Below are 13,876 nucleotides of genomic sequence, written 5' to 3' on the forward strand. Positions count from 1 at the left end.
AATCAATAGCACTACAAGATAGTAAAAAACGAAAGTGAAATATGCAAAAAAAAAAAAAAAAAAAAGGGTCACAGAAAATAGTGCTCGCTAAGTTTACCAGGAAACTCTTTTGAAAACCAAATTTTTGACGCGTCAGACGCTTTCTCAGAAAAAGAATTGAGAAGAAAATAAATTTTTTTTTTCTGTTAAAATATTTGGATAAAGTTCTCTAAAATCTCGACTTTAATTAACCTAAAGAATGTATCATGGAGCCAAAAGATCCTTTCCAAACTCAACCGGTCGAAATTGAAATAGGTGGAGCAAAAAGTAATCACAAACTCCAGTTAATTACCGATAATAAACTGAATTCGAAGAGACAAATAGACCCAATTTGAATTGAATCCAGAACAAACTGAGATTCAAAATCAATTCAGTGAGAAAACAATTCGAAACAATTGATAATGAGTAGTGCGGAGGGAGAAGATGGGTTCGACTCCTCTAGAGCATATCTTAGTCGGAGAAAGCACAGGACCGCTAGGATTTTAGAGTTTTGGTGAGAGCGAACGTTTATGTGAGAGAGGATAATGTATGAAACATTTATTTATTTTTAATAAGGAAACTTAATGTGAAAACACTTCACCAGAAAGATTCAACTTCGACAACAATTTTACGGGGACCATTATAAAGGTAATAATAACAACAAAAGTTACGAAGTTAAAGTGGGTAACTGGAATTCAGAGAGATATTGGAGAAATTAAAGCAAATTTGATAACTAAGAACTCTACAAAAAATTTCCACGGAGTGAAATAGAGAATGAGATCCACTCAGCCCATTCCTAATCCAAATGATAGAGGGATTTTATATCGTTCATTGATTTTCCTCTCTGCAGCTGCTTTCAAGGAGATAGCTCGGTTGGTCTAACAAAACCATTTTTGTTGTTATTTTTTGATGAAAGAATTTATAAAGACTTAAAGGCCTAGACAAATAAATCTCTCACGTTGAACGGTAAGGAAACCCTCACTTCCTATTGGTTGAAATAAGTCTTTTTTGAGTTTTGCGAAACGAGCGTTTTGGTGAGGACACTTGGCAATGTATGATTGGTTTAAAAAGAATAGGAAAAAGATTAAAAAAATGAAACCAAATTCAATTTAGAATTCATAAAGTGACAATATTTAGGTGAAGGCACTTGGCAACATATGATTGATTTAAAAATTACGAACTTAAAAGGAAAATCTAACTTACCATGTTTGGAATTTTATGGAAGTCCAAATTCAATTTGGAAATCGAGTAATTGCTATATTACAACTATTTTTTCCAAATTAATATATAAAGGGGAAAAAATCCTCATATTTTCTGCGAAAATAAAAGGAATAAATAAATAAAACTTCCACATATCCTCCACCTATTTAATGTATTTGCCCCGCCATACCAAATCAAAAATACATCTCCACGGGGCGGGGTGAAGCCCCGCGCTCACCAAATCAAAAATGCATTTCCACGAGGTGGGGCGAAAACCCGCGCACAACAAGTTAAAAGGAAAAAAATAAATAAATCTGCACATATTTTCAACTCATTTAATGTCTTTGCCCCGCCATACTAAATCAAAAATACATCTCCACGGGGCGAGGCGAAGCATCGCTCACACCAAATCAAAAATACATCGCCACGGGGTGGGGCGAAGCCCTACGAACACCAAATCAAAAATACATCGCCACTGGGCGGGACAAAGCCCCACGCGCACCAGGTTAAAAAAATGCCCGGTGCATAGCACGGGCATAAAGGGGAAAAAATTCACATATTTCACACATATTTTGTGCGAAAGTAAAATAAATAATAAATAATACATGCACATATTCTCAACCTATTTAATATATTTTCCCTGCCATACCAAATCAAAATTACATTGCTACGGGGAGGGACGAAGCCCGGTGCACACCAAATCAAAAATACATCTCCACGGGACAGGCGGAGCGAGACCTCGCGCACACCAAATCAAAAATGCATCTCCACGAGACGGACTTACCTTATGGTTAAGTCTTTTTATTTCCCGCACCCGAGTTAAGAGGGCATATCATTATTCTTCCCCCTATATGGTATTCAAATTAATTATGTCCGTAAGGATGGTTCCATTCCAAAACCATATTCGCGTGGCCGAATATTTGCCCATCGAAATTGTTATCCGGAGATGAAGATCGAGTAATAATCTTATTACTCATAAAATCATCTATATCTTGTTGCAAAGATGACAATGACGATGCAGCAGGGAATATGGTACTAGTCGTGGGTTGTTGTCGTTGTTGATATTGAGTAGTACCCATCATAAAATCATCAATATCCTGTTGCAATTGCAAAGACGACAGAGATGCAGTAAGCGACATGGTAGTAGTTGTGGGCTGTTGTTTCTGCGGCTGATATTGAGAATGTTGTTTCATCTCCATGCAAAGTGGGCCCACAGAGTGAGGTTGTTGACACTGCATGCTAGTAATTTAGGGCTGCACAACGGGTAGGGTGGGTAGGATATGGCCTATACCCGCCACCCTACCCGTTTATTGGGGGTTAAGAAAATCTTTAGTGAAAAATACTATAACCCCCTAGTGTATGGGTTCAATATATAGAAGCCCCACAAAATGGATCATTCACTATCAACTCCATTCTTTCACATTTTGATATTTTTAGGCCCAAAACTTTAGAATTCAGGGTCTGTTAATAAAGTTTTCAGCCATGGTAATTTGATAATACCAAGAATACCCCTAACTATATATATCTAATGGAATTAGCTAGAGGTTTTATTATCGGTTTCATTTTCTTTTTTCATTCTCTCTCTTTAGATGAAGCACACAGAGAAGATGTGATTTCTGATCGAAAATTTCAGCGAAAAAACCATTTCAAAACCTAGATCTAAGAATTACAGATCGGTTGAACTCATCATCAAAAGCTAGATTTAACATCAACGTCACTTGTTCTTGAAGATTTAGTGAAAGTTAATGAAAAAGTACGGTGAGAATCATCACCAGCAAATGAATCAGAAGATTCTCCTACAAAACAAGTAAGTTTCCTTTATCTTTAACATTTCAATTCAATAGGTAGATTCTTCGATTTTCAAATTTTTATTTCTGAAAAATAATTTTATGATTTTGATAACTTTTAAAAGCTTGATTTCATGTTAAATCTATTATTAAAATCATAATCAGAGTTAGGTCTGTTATAATGTCACATTAATCTAACTTTTGAGAGGAAAATTTTGAAAAAAAAATTCAAGAAAAATTTCTAGGGTTCTTGAACAACAGTCGATATATCTTTTAATCTGTTATCTCGATCAAAAATTGGTTTTCAGAGTTGAAATCAGTGAATCATTATCTCTTTTACCCATATATTTGATACAAATTTCATATACTTCGATTTTCGAACTGATTTTTGCTCATCTCTAATTTTATCTGTTTTTAACTAATAATTTTTAGTTCAATCTATATTTCCTTTAATTTTTCAAATTTAAGCAAAATGACGCAATACGATTTCAAGACTTAGATTATATATGTAATCGAAATTTTATCTCAATTTTGTCATCAGCTAATATCTCTTGTAGAGCGTCAATTACTGGTAAAGGTGTTGTCAAATAATAAAAAAAATGGAAGAACAATGGGATGGAATGAAAAGTTACATATCAGTAGTCAATATACAGGTAAAGCAGATTAGGTTACTAAATTGTGGTTTTTGTCAAGTTTTTACGACTGGACATTGTTTTACTTTTTGATATTTATTTACTTAACTGAGAACAATTAGGACACATTTCAGCATTTCGCAATTATCATATTTTGTTGTCCTGTGTATGCATTTTAACTAGTTGGTGGTTGTTGTTTTTTTCCTGCCAACTTGTTGTTTGATTTGAGTCTGATAATCAAGCTAAACATACTATAATATGTGTTCTTACTTTTCACATCTTTCTTTCTGTTCATTTGTGTGGTTCATTTTTGAAGTAGTTATGGTGGGTGGCAATATTTCGTGTATTGATATGCTAGTGAAATGCTTCTTGTATGGCCTGTTGATATATCTTAATTTTGTAAGGGAAGTACAAAGTATACAATCTTTTCTCAGAGAGGCTATACGATCAACACTTATTGAGGGAAACGTGCAATGCTACTTGATTTTGTTTTAACCTCGTCCTATGCTAAGATAGTCAAAAGGATTATTTCCTTTCGGAATGGGGATAGACAAGTCAAGCGTACCGAGAATCATTCATTATGGTAGGCCACCTATATATTTATATTTATCTCATCCCTACAGTAAGTATTTGATCATTTTATATAACAGGCATCTAAAGTTTTCTCTACACGTGTCAAATTTTTTTTTGCTCTACATTATGCTTTCTTTGATGACAGAGTTTGGAGGCATACCATCACTCTATCAGGAAGCAGGTCGAGCTGGAAGTGATGGAAAATAAGCAAACTGCAGTAAGTTCTATGCTCAACTTCATGCTTGCGCCATGGTAGTAAAGTATGTCTAGCTGTCTATCCAAGTAAACTGGCAATCACTTTTGGATGAGGAGTTCTCCTCTAAGATGTTTGTCGAGAAGTTTTTATATGAAGCACGAGGAAGTCGGAACACCTTTCATACAATACTGGTAAGTATGTTTAAGATGGTAGCATTTACATTTATTTTGGGATAATATTCACATTTTTCATAAGATCTTCCGTGCAAAATCTATTTACCTTCTTAGTACAGAAGCAATATGCATATGTAACTTCCGATTACACAAGTCATGCGGAAGTGTAACTCTTATTTACACAAGCCAGATACATGTGTAACTCGCAGTTATACTCCTAATAGTCTTGTGTTGTCAATTTTTCATGTGATAAGTCACAATGGAGCCCAAAAATGTATTGGGAAAACAGTAGAAAAAATGATTATCATGAATAATGAAAGTGGCATAACTAGTATCATTTCAGTGTCAAGAGATATTTACTGTGGTGTTTTTTTTTAGCCGCCAAGGTTCGTCTGGAATGCACATGACATATATGTCCATGTCACTCAAAATTATTGTGAGGAACTATTTTTGTAATCAATTTAGCAAGTTAGACATGCGGAAGTGTAAATCCTAGTTACACATGCTATATACATGTGTAACTCTTATTTACACAAGCCAGATACATGTGTAACTTCCGATTACACAAGTCATGCGTAAGTGTAACTCCTAGTTACACATGCTATATACATGTGTAACTCTTATTTACACAAGCCAGATACATGTGTAACTCGCAGTTACACTCCTAATAGTCTTGTGTTTGTTACTTTTTTCATGTGATAAGTCCCAACGGAGCCCAAAAAAGCACAGGAAAAACAGTAAAAAAAATGCTTGCATGAATAATATCCAAGTCTGATGCATGTGTAACTCCTAATTACATTTAGAGATGGATTTGCTGATTTTATGTTGAAATATCCAAGTCTGATGCATGTGTAACTCCTAATTACATAATTCAGATGCATGTGTATCTGCAAGTTACACATGCTAATTAGATGTGTAACTTTTACTTACACATACTGATTTTGGGTACACATACCAATATGCATATGTAACTCCTATTTACACTAGTCATATGCATGTATAACTGCTAGCTACACTAGCCAGATGAATGTGTATCTCCTAGTTACACATGTTATATGCATGTGTAACTCTCAGTTACACAATTCAGATGCATGTGTAACCGCTAGCTACACTAGTCAGATGCTTGTGAAACTGAATTATGTACTGTTCATTTTAATCGTATAAATACTGATTGCTTGTTGTTATATTTCAGGTTTTACATAACTTCATAAAAGCTAATTGCTTAAACGTGGTAATGGTCTCGCTGGAACTGGAGTTGACGCTGAATACACAAGTCAGATGCATGTGTAACTCTCAGTTACACTAGATAGACACATATGTAACTCTCAATTACACTAAACAGATGTGTGTGTAACTTCTAGTTACACATGATAAGAAATTATTGTAAATGAATATTAAAGTAATAACTGTATTTTTTTTTTGTGTGTTTTTTTTGATGTCTATTTTTTTGCATATATATACAAGTGTAACTTTGCATTACACATATCATAAGGATGTGTAACTTCTGGTTACACATGCCATATGCATGTGTAACTTCTGTTTACACCTTCCACTGTATTTTAATAATTTCGGGCCTAGATTTAATAATCTTGGGCCTAGATTTAAATTTTATTTAATTATGGGCTTGACAATATGCATAAGGGTATCAAAGTCTTTTAAAAACTCGGGGCCTAGATTTAAACTTTTTTTAATTAAGGGTCTCATATTATGGGTTATCCGTGGGTTGGGCCTGAGCCTAATTTTCCCAAATCTTTACCCGTCACCCTACCCGCCAAATAGTGGATAGGGTAGGATACGGTTAAAAAACTGGCGGGTAGGGTAGGGTTGGCGGGTATGGGTAGGGTATGTGCACCCCTAGTAGGAATTGCTCGAAGATCAGTAGGGTAGGATAATTTGGAGCTTTACCCGCCACCCTACCCGTTTATTGGCGGTTAAGAAAATCTTCACCCGCCACCCTACCCGCCAAATAGTGGATAGGGTAGGATACGGTTAAAAAACTGACGGGTAGGGTAGGGTTGGCGGGTATGGGTAGGGTATGTGCACCCCTACTAATAATCTCTGCTTGAGATTTTGCTAATTGAGCTTGAAGATCACTAACTTGTTTTTGTAGTTGATAAATTGTTCCGGCACAACCGTAAACTGGATGTCTTACTCTGGAATTCGCTTCGTAAACCATACTACTGACTGCATCAACTCTTTGGGACTCAGGAAGCTCCTAATAAAAAATTTTTAGGAAAAAGCTTATCCATCAGAAACAAAACTAAAGCTACGATTTAAAGTTTTGATTTTAGATAATTACCTGTAGCATTTTGGTGATATTGCTAGCACCAAAAACCCTATGAGCAGTAGTAAACTTTAAGGGTTCAGTTGGTGGAAAATAAGGGGCTAGTACACATTTTTCACCACATCGTCCACGAAGGATTTTACAAGCAGCACAAGGAGTTATTACTACTTGAGGAAGAGATGGAGCTGGTATTGAGTATATATCAATGTAGTCGATTTCGGCCATCTCGGCCGAGATTCCGGTGATATTTCCGGTTTCGGAAAAATAACATCCGAAATTCATAATCTCGCTGAAACGAGATTCAATCGAGAATATCGGCCTGTCTCGCCTGAAATCGCTCAAATTTCGGCCGGAATTTCTTTCAGATTCAGATGGATTTGAGTGCTTTTGGTTTCGGAAAAAATTTCATACAGACTTTTTGTTTTGTAGCAAATAAAAGTCAAGAGATTTACACCCATAACATCGATTTCACCTTCCCGCAATCTACTTGTATATATAAACCAAGCCTTCAAATCAACGGATTTTAGAGTTTACTTATAGCACCACCATGAATCCATGATTTTTCAAAACAAAAAAACTAAGAAAAGAAGACCAAAAAGATTAAGCTGTTGAGCTATTATGATTGAGTGAGTAATGAAGGCTAGGTCTGTAATCTTTTTCTCCGTCGAATGGATTGAGCAACTTGTTAGGAGTTTGAGACAGACGGAGATAATGAAGGATAAGCTCAATTTTATTCTAGATGGATCCTCGCCAAATGGGATTTTAGTTTGCATTACGGGCGGACTGTTTTGGAATTAACGCTCCATCCCCATGAAATTGAACCTGGCAACAAACACTTCTTATTATAAAAGTTGGAACCGAAATCACACCGAAATTTGAAAACGGAATCTTCCCGAGATAACGTTGTACCAGTGTCTCGCTCGGAACCGAGATAAACCGGAATCCGAGATTAACTACCTTGGTATGGATGTTGGTGGCAATGGAGGTATCAGTTGATAAACCCATACTGACACAAGAGAAGTACAGAGATTTTGGGAGAGAATTTTAGGAGTGAGATATGATTGGGTGCTTTGGTTTGTGGAGAGGGAGTGAACATATTTATAGGGGGAGTGCCCGTAGATACTCCCTCCGTTCTCGAAAAGAGTAGCATTCAATTTGAGAACGCCTTCTTTCGTAGTGACGTAGGTAGTATCATATTTTAGAGAGGAGTGATGTCATTTTTCGTATTGACGTAGGTTAGTATTCCCTCTGTCCTGGTTTATTTATCTAATCTTTTTTTATCTTAATTTAATTGTTAGGTTTCATATTTTTTCCCATTCTATTTCCTATACACAATATCCTCACTCTATATACAGTAAAACCTTTATATAAGAATACTTTATAACGAAAATTATGGAATAAACTCCATAAATAAATAAAGCTTTTTTTGTAAAATTTACCTCTATATAAAAATAAACTCCGTATAAGGATAATTTTATATGATCCCAATAATATTATGAAACAGAGATTTTACTATATCTTAAATACTAGCTTGGGGTAATTTTGGAAAAAAGCTTTTTCTCTTTACTTTCCTTAATTTTTGTGCAAAAGCCAATTTAAGCAAGCAAACTAGAAAGGGAGTATAGTATTTTAGAAAGGAGTGATGTCAATGTTGATTTGCATCTCGACTGCGTGATTACTGATTAGAAACAAGAACCATTATTCTAACTAGTACTAGGATCACAGAGATGGTTTGTGAATCCAAAATTAATTAGCTTAATACGTTGAATGGCGTTGATACTACTTTAGGGTTGGTAATGAACCAGCTCCATCTAGTGTTTTGTTTTTATTAGGCGCACTGCACATTGTTTGCTCATGCATTAAGCATTTGCTTCAATATTCTTCTTCACACGAGTGGTCAACTCTTCAAATCAAAATGTTGAAATTTCATTTAAAAACGGAAAACATAGCTCTCAAATAGGAGAGAAGAGAATCACGAATTACGTTACACCTTGACGCTGCTACTTATAATGGTTTTTCAAAGTCATATTACCTTGCTGTAGTGATTAATTTGTAAACAGTTTTATGGAAGACTCCCTTATTACCTTGCTGTAGTCATTCTCAATAAATCATCATAAGCATGGCATTCTCTATTCGAGCCTTGATCACTAACCGTCCACTGACATACTATTGTTGCATATCAGTCTAGCCTCATATCAATATTAGGTGGTGCGTCAATAATACTTTCTTCTGATAGTTATATGTTTGGCAATTTCTGTTCCAACCAAAAATGCACGATTTTAGTTTTGGGATTAATTAGGAATGATAATTTCCTTGATGGACAGTGTGGGCCTCAAAGTGTATGCACTTGCACTTGGGGAACGATAAAAGATGGTGGCGGGTTGTGGGTCTCTCAAAGTCATATACTCTCTCCGTCCTATTTTATTTACCAAAATTGAAAAAAAGTTGTCCTAAATTATTTGTTAAGTTTCATATTTTTCCACTTTTTATCTTAATTTATCCCTATGTTGGAATCCGTATTGAGAATTGTGTAATTCTATTTCCTATACACAATTTTAAATTCTCCTCTCTTTATATATATTTTATTTTATTTTATTTTTTGAATTCTTCATGTAAAGACCAGAAAACTAGATATGTAAAAACTATGTATCTTAAATACTGGCTTAGAAAAATTTTGGAAAAAACCCTACTGTCTACATTTCTTAGTCTGTGTGCAAAAACCAATTTTGACAAGTAAATTAGGACGAAGGGAGTACAATCACACATTCAAAGGTCCAGCTTTTACGGGTTTTTTTGTTGGGTTTTGATTAGGGGTGGGAGTAGGGTTTAGTCAACCCACCCAACCCATGTCCAACCCCAACGTTGGGCGGGCATGGGCAATATATTTTTAAAGTTTGGGTACAATTTTAATAAACTCGGGTTAAACTTGGGCAAGAATGGGCATAAATATTTCTAACCCCTAGAAACTCTCCCAACCCGAGGAACTATAATATAATTATATAAACTATTTTTATAATTGGTAGTATTATCTATTAAGAACAATTTTAGCTATTATCTTCAAACCTAATAATGAAAATATAAATCACATCTATGACATTATTAATTTAATATATTTTTTTTTATGTTATTGTCAATAATCATAAGTTATTTGGAAATTTAAACTAAATACAATAATTAAATCTTATAATTGTTGAATGTTTTGCTAATATTTGTTTAAAAAACTAACATAGAGTATACTGAGTTGAGTGCTACTGTATATAAGAAGTGAAAATGAAAATATCGTTGGTGCATAGTTAACCGAACCCCTGCAACTGTCCACAATTTTTGTGTTGTAAAGTATTAGCATGGTTCAACCCGGGGAACCCGAGGAATATAATTTGGACGGGACTTGGGCAGCACCTCCAGGGGTGCCAAGGGTTTCATAGATAATCTGGGCAAAGGATTTCTACCTCGGGTCTGCCTCGACCAAGCCTTCTAACCCGACCAACCAACCAACCCAAGTCCCACCCCTAGTTTTGATTTTCCTTAGGAATCAAAAGAAAAAATGAAAGATGATGGCAGGTGATGGAGTAGAGAATGAGGTGGTCGGTGGGTGGAGACGACATGGAGGAGAAAAAGTGGTTTGGATTTCGTTGATGGATGTAAATAAAATGTCAAAAGATAATATTTAGGATATATCAAAATTCAAATGTGGATTTTTTTTTTTTTTCATAAAAAGGGAAATTTATCAATCTTGAGTCGAGTTATTACGGCTTATTACGGTGATCTTTTCTCTTGAGTCGAGTTATTAGGCCTTGTGGATGTAATCATAAATTTTTTCTTCAAATGTGGATTTTTTGTTGTTGTTTTGGGTGTCTATGGACACGTTTCTTCGCTATTTGGGCGATCTTTTCTTCGTCTTTTGGACGATTTTCTCTTCGCTTAATAGTGATTCTTTCAAATCTCTATGGTGTTACTTGGCTTGCTATTCTCGAATCATCAAGAATATCAACGGTTCTGATTGGCGTCTCCTTAGATTCATCTTCAACAAAAGGGATTTGAGGCATCCGGATTCGTTAGGATCTACAAGATTTTGGGGAAAATACTTCATTTTATTCACTACACGAAATAAGGGAATTTGTAACGCCCGATTTTGTAACTAATTTTTATTAAGTATCGTTGTATCGGCGTTGGTAATTTTATAACGTTGGATAATCATTGCAATAATTGGTATCTGTTACAGAGTTTCAGGAGGGTTGTGGGTAATTACCTTCCTATCCTCAACTTAAATTGCCAAGTTACATTGTTGATAGACACATTTTTGTGTCTAATTTGTCCTCAATGTCCGTATTGTTGGAACTCTATTTTTGTACTAATATTGTGTTTTTATGTATTTTTAGGAAATAAACCTTTTTGGAAAGATCTGCTCGAAAAATTATGCAGGCATCCCCGGAGGACATTTGTTATTCGGACTCTCATTTTGGTTAAGGGGCAACCCAATTACTAAGGGGCACCTCAGTTGGGCATTTGCTATTTACACTCCACAGACGATTAGGGGCACTTCATCTCTTTAAATTCAAAAACTTTTTTTTTTGGCGGGAAATGAAGTTCTCAACTGTTAGAGTTTCAATCAACAAAATGAAGGTGTTTTAGGGAGATTCAATCGCTCAAACTTGGTAGGAAGATGTGATATGGCATGAGGAACACATTATGGGCAGTGGGTTCGATCAGAAGTGGCTGGAAAACGCGTGATGATCCTTAAACCCAAAACAGAGCACGTGTACTGTAACACGAGCAAAAATGGAGTTCTTGTGTGCATGGAAGAGTCCTACTAGCGTTGGAAGAGTGTTGAGGCGTGGAGAAGACATTTTGGAGCGTGCAGGATCAAAGTTAACGCGTGCATGGGATTAAAAATGGAAATTTTCGTTATTATTGGCAGCCGAGAATATTTGGATTAAATGGAGAATATATGCAATCAATGGTCGGATTTTTGGCTCCAATTCACTATAAATACAAGGCAAAACAGTTTGGGAAAGGCTAGCAAGTTTAGGAAGAGTTTGGAAGAGAATAGAGACGTAAAATCGAAGAACTAGGCGCTGTGAAGAAGAAGTTCATGCTGCTGCTGGAACTGAAGAACACGAAGAACATTGGACGAGGCAGGAAAGTCGTTAAAAACTGTCGCTTTATTGCGACACTTTTCCACTCCTTTCCGCGACTGAGTCATTGTACCAACAACACTATCTCTGTGTCGTTGATTCTGGACGCCTTCTGTGGGTCGCAGAATCCTGTTTTATACTATTTACTTCTCTTTCTCTTCATTGTAAAACACTTTTGAGCATCAATTAAATATTTTGAGAGTTTTTCCAACATGATGAGCGGCTAAAATACCTGGTGACTGAGGCGACGGAGGAGCTATTCACTCATGTTTGATTGGTAAATTTTTTTATAATTTTATAATTATTTATTTTATTTAATTCACTTGGATCAATAAAAAAAAGAGATAAAAATGGGTTTCTTAATTAGTTGTGAATCAGTTTGATGTTTTATGCTTATAATTAATTCTTTGATAAATCATGCTTAAGGATTAGAATTTAATATTTGGACACCTTATAGATTAATAATTGATTTAATGGAAAAAGAGCTAGATAATAATTATGAAATATCTTTGTAACCAATCAACTTGAAGTAATAGTGAATCCGGAGCCTTAGTCCATTTTAAATCTTGACATCACTCTTTGAAAATTAATTTGCTTTATTTTTATTAAGTCTAAAAATTCATTGCCTTCGCAAGTCTTAATGCAACCCTTTTATCACTATCTACAAGAACTTTGAAAAAACATCAAACTTTGGCGCCGCCGACGCGGATTTGTGTTTAGGTAGCATTTTTAGATTTTTTTTATTATTATTTTCATTTGTTCCTTTTTACGTTTCTTTGGGTGTGTCTTTGATTTGCAGGTTTGAAGTTGGATACGAAGGACTTGGAACACAACTTAAAGCTAAAAGAAAAGAAAAAAAGACAAATAATTTTTTTAGGTTTTAGTTTTATTATTTTTTTTAATTTTTAATTTGTAATTTTTTTTTTAGAATTGTATTAGGAAATTTTTGTAATATTTTTGCACTTTACTTTGGACTTGGACTGTGACGTTGGACATTTTAAAGTTATTTTTACCCTACGGAAGGGTACCTTAAATACAAACTGTGTGCAGGGAAGGACGACGATTACGATAGCGTCTCGGCCCCTCGGGTTCGTACATGACATAGGAGTCATGGCCCGAGTCGACTTCAACGGTTCATCCCCCATCTGGTACCGGAGGTAAGTCCATCGAAACACTCGCGAATCTCCTGTAAGCGAGTTACTGTATTCCTTAAGGTGATTCATTGATTGAGGACGAATTTGAACTGTTTTTAAATTCCTAGTAAAGGGCAAGGCCTGGCCAATACAAGATAAGGGTTCGGATTTCATCACTGCTCCCTTCTTGCCCGCCTTAGGAAAACGAAACCTAACGCGAACCTAAGCCTAAAATTTTGACTAGAACGAGACGTATAAGGTAACGAGCTTAATAGGACAGTCATTCGAAAAATATTGGTTACTCTTTTGAGCATACTTCAAAGTTCAGGATAGTTTCTGTGAGTTGAATGCGTGACTGCGCCGTCTTGTGATAACGGTGAGGCCTTGGGTATCAAAGATCCACTGAGCTTCCCTCGCCTCTATTCAACTCACTTTGACTCGTACTGATTCCAGAGAATTTTCTCAGATTGTAACGAATTCCTTTTCGAAGGATTAGAAGATGGTCTAGAAACAATCTAAGTGGATCCATCATGCTTTTTGTTTGCTAGAAATCAGTAGGTTTTCTGTGGTGGAGTCAGCCTTGTTTGTGTTTGCATAGAACTTCTCTTCCTTTTATGACTTTTTCCTTTTTCTTTTGTTAGTGTATGCCCGAAAGGGCTTGGAAAAGAAATACTTTTGGCCGTTTGATTAGTGACGAGCCTAGAAGTTCTTCTTATGAAAGCGGGGAGCTCGAAGACTCTTCTTT

The 13,876-nt window shown here is 35.6% G+C and overlaps 1 protein-coding gene across 1 annotated transcript; it reads right to left on the reverse strand.

Annotated features, from left to right (window-relative positions):
- Positions 1-409: 409 nt before the first annotated feature.
- On the reverse strand, positions 410-13,116 carry LOC113324653 (LOB domain-containing protein 1-like; the record flags this gene model as incomplete). The annotated part of the gene is made up of 4 exons (XM_026572950.1): positions 410-550; positions 6,633-6,794; positions 6,879-7,060; positions 13,083-13,116. Coding segments are annotated over 4 exons (519 nt in total), but the record flags the coding sequence as incomplete, so codon positions are not given.
- Positions 13,117-13,876: the final 760 nt, after the last annotated feature.

The sequence above is a fragment of the Papaver somniferum genome, chromosome 11 (genome assembly GCF_003573695.1).
Source record: "Papaver somniferum cultivar HN1 chromosome 11, ASM357369v1, whole genome shotgun sequence".
Taxonomy (NCBI): domain Eukaryota; kingdom Viridiplantae; phylum Streptophyta; class Magnoliopsida; order Ranunculales; family Papaveraceae; genus Papaver; species Papaver somniferum.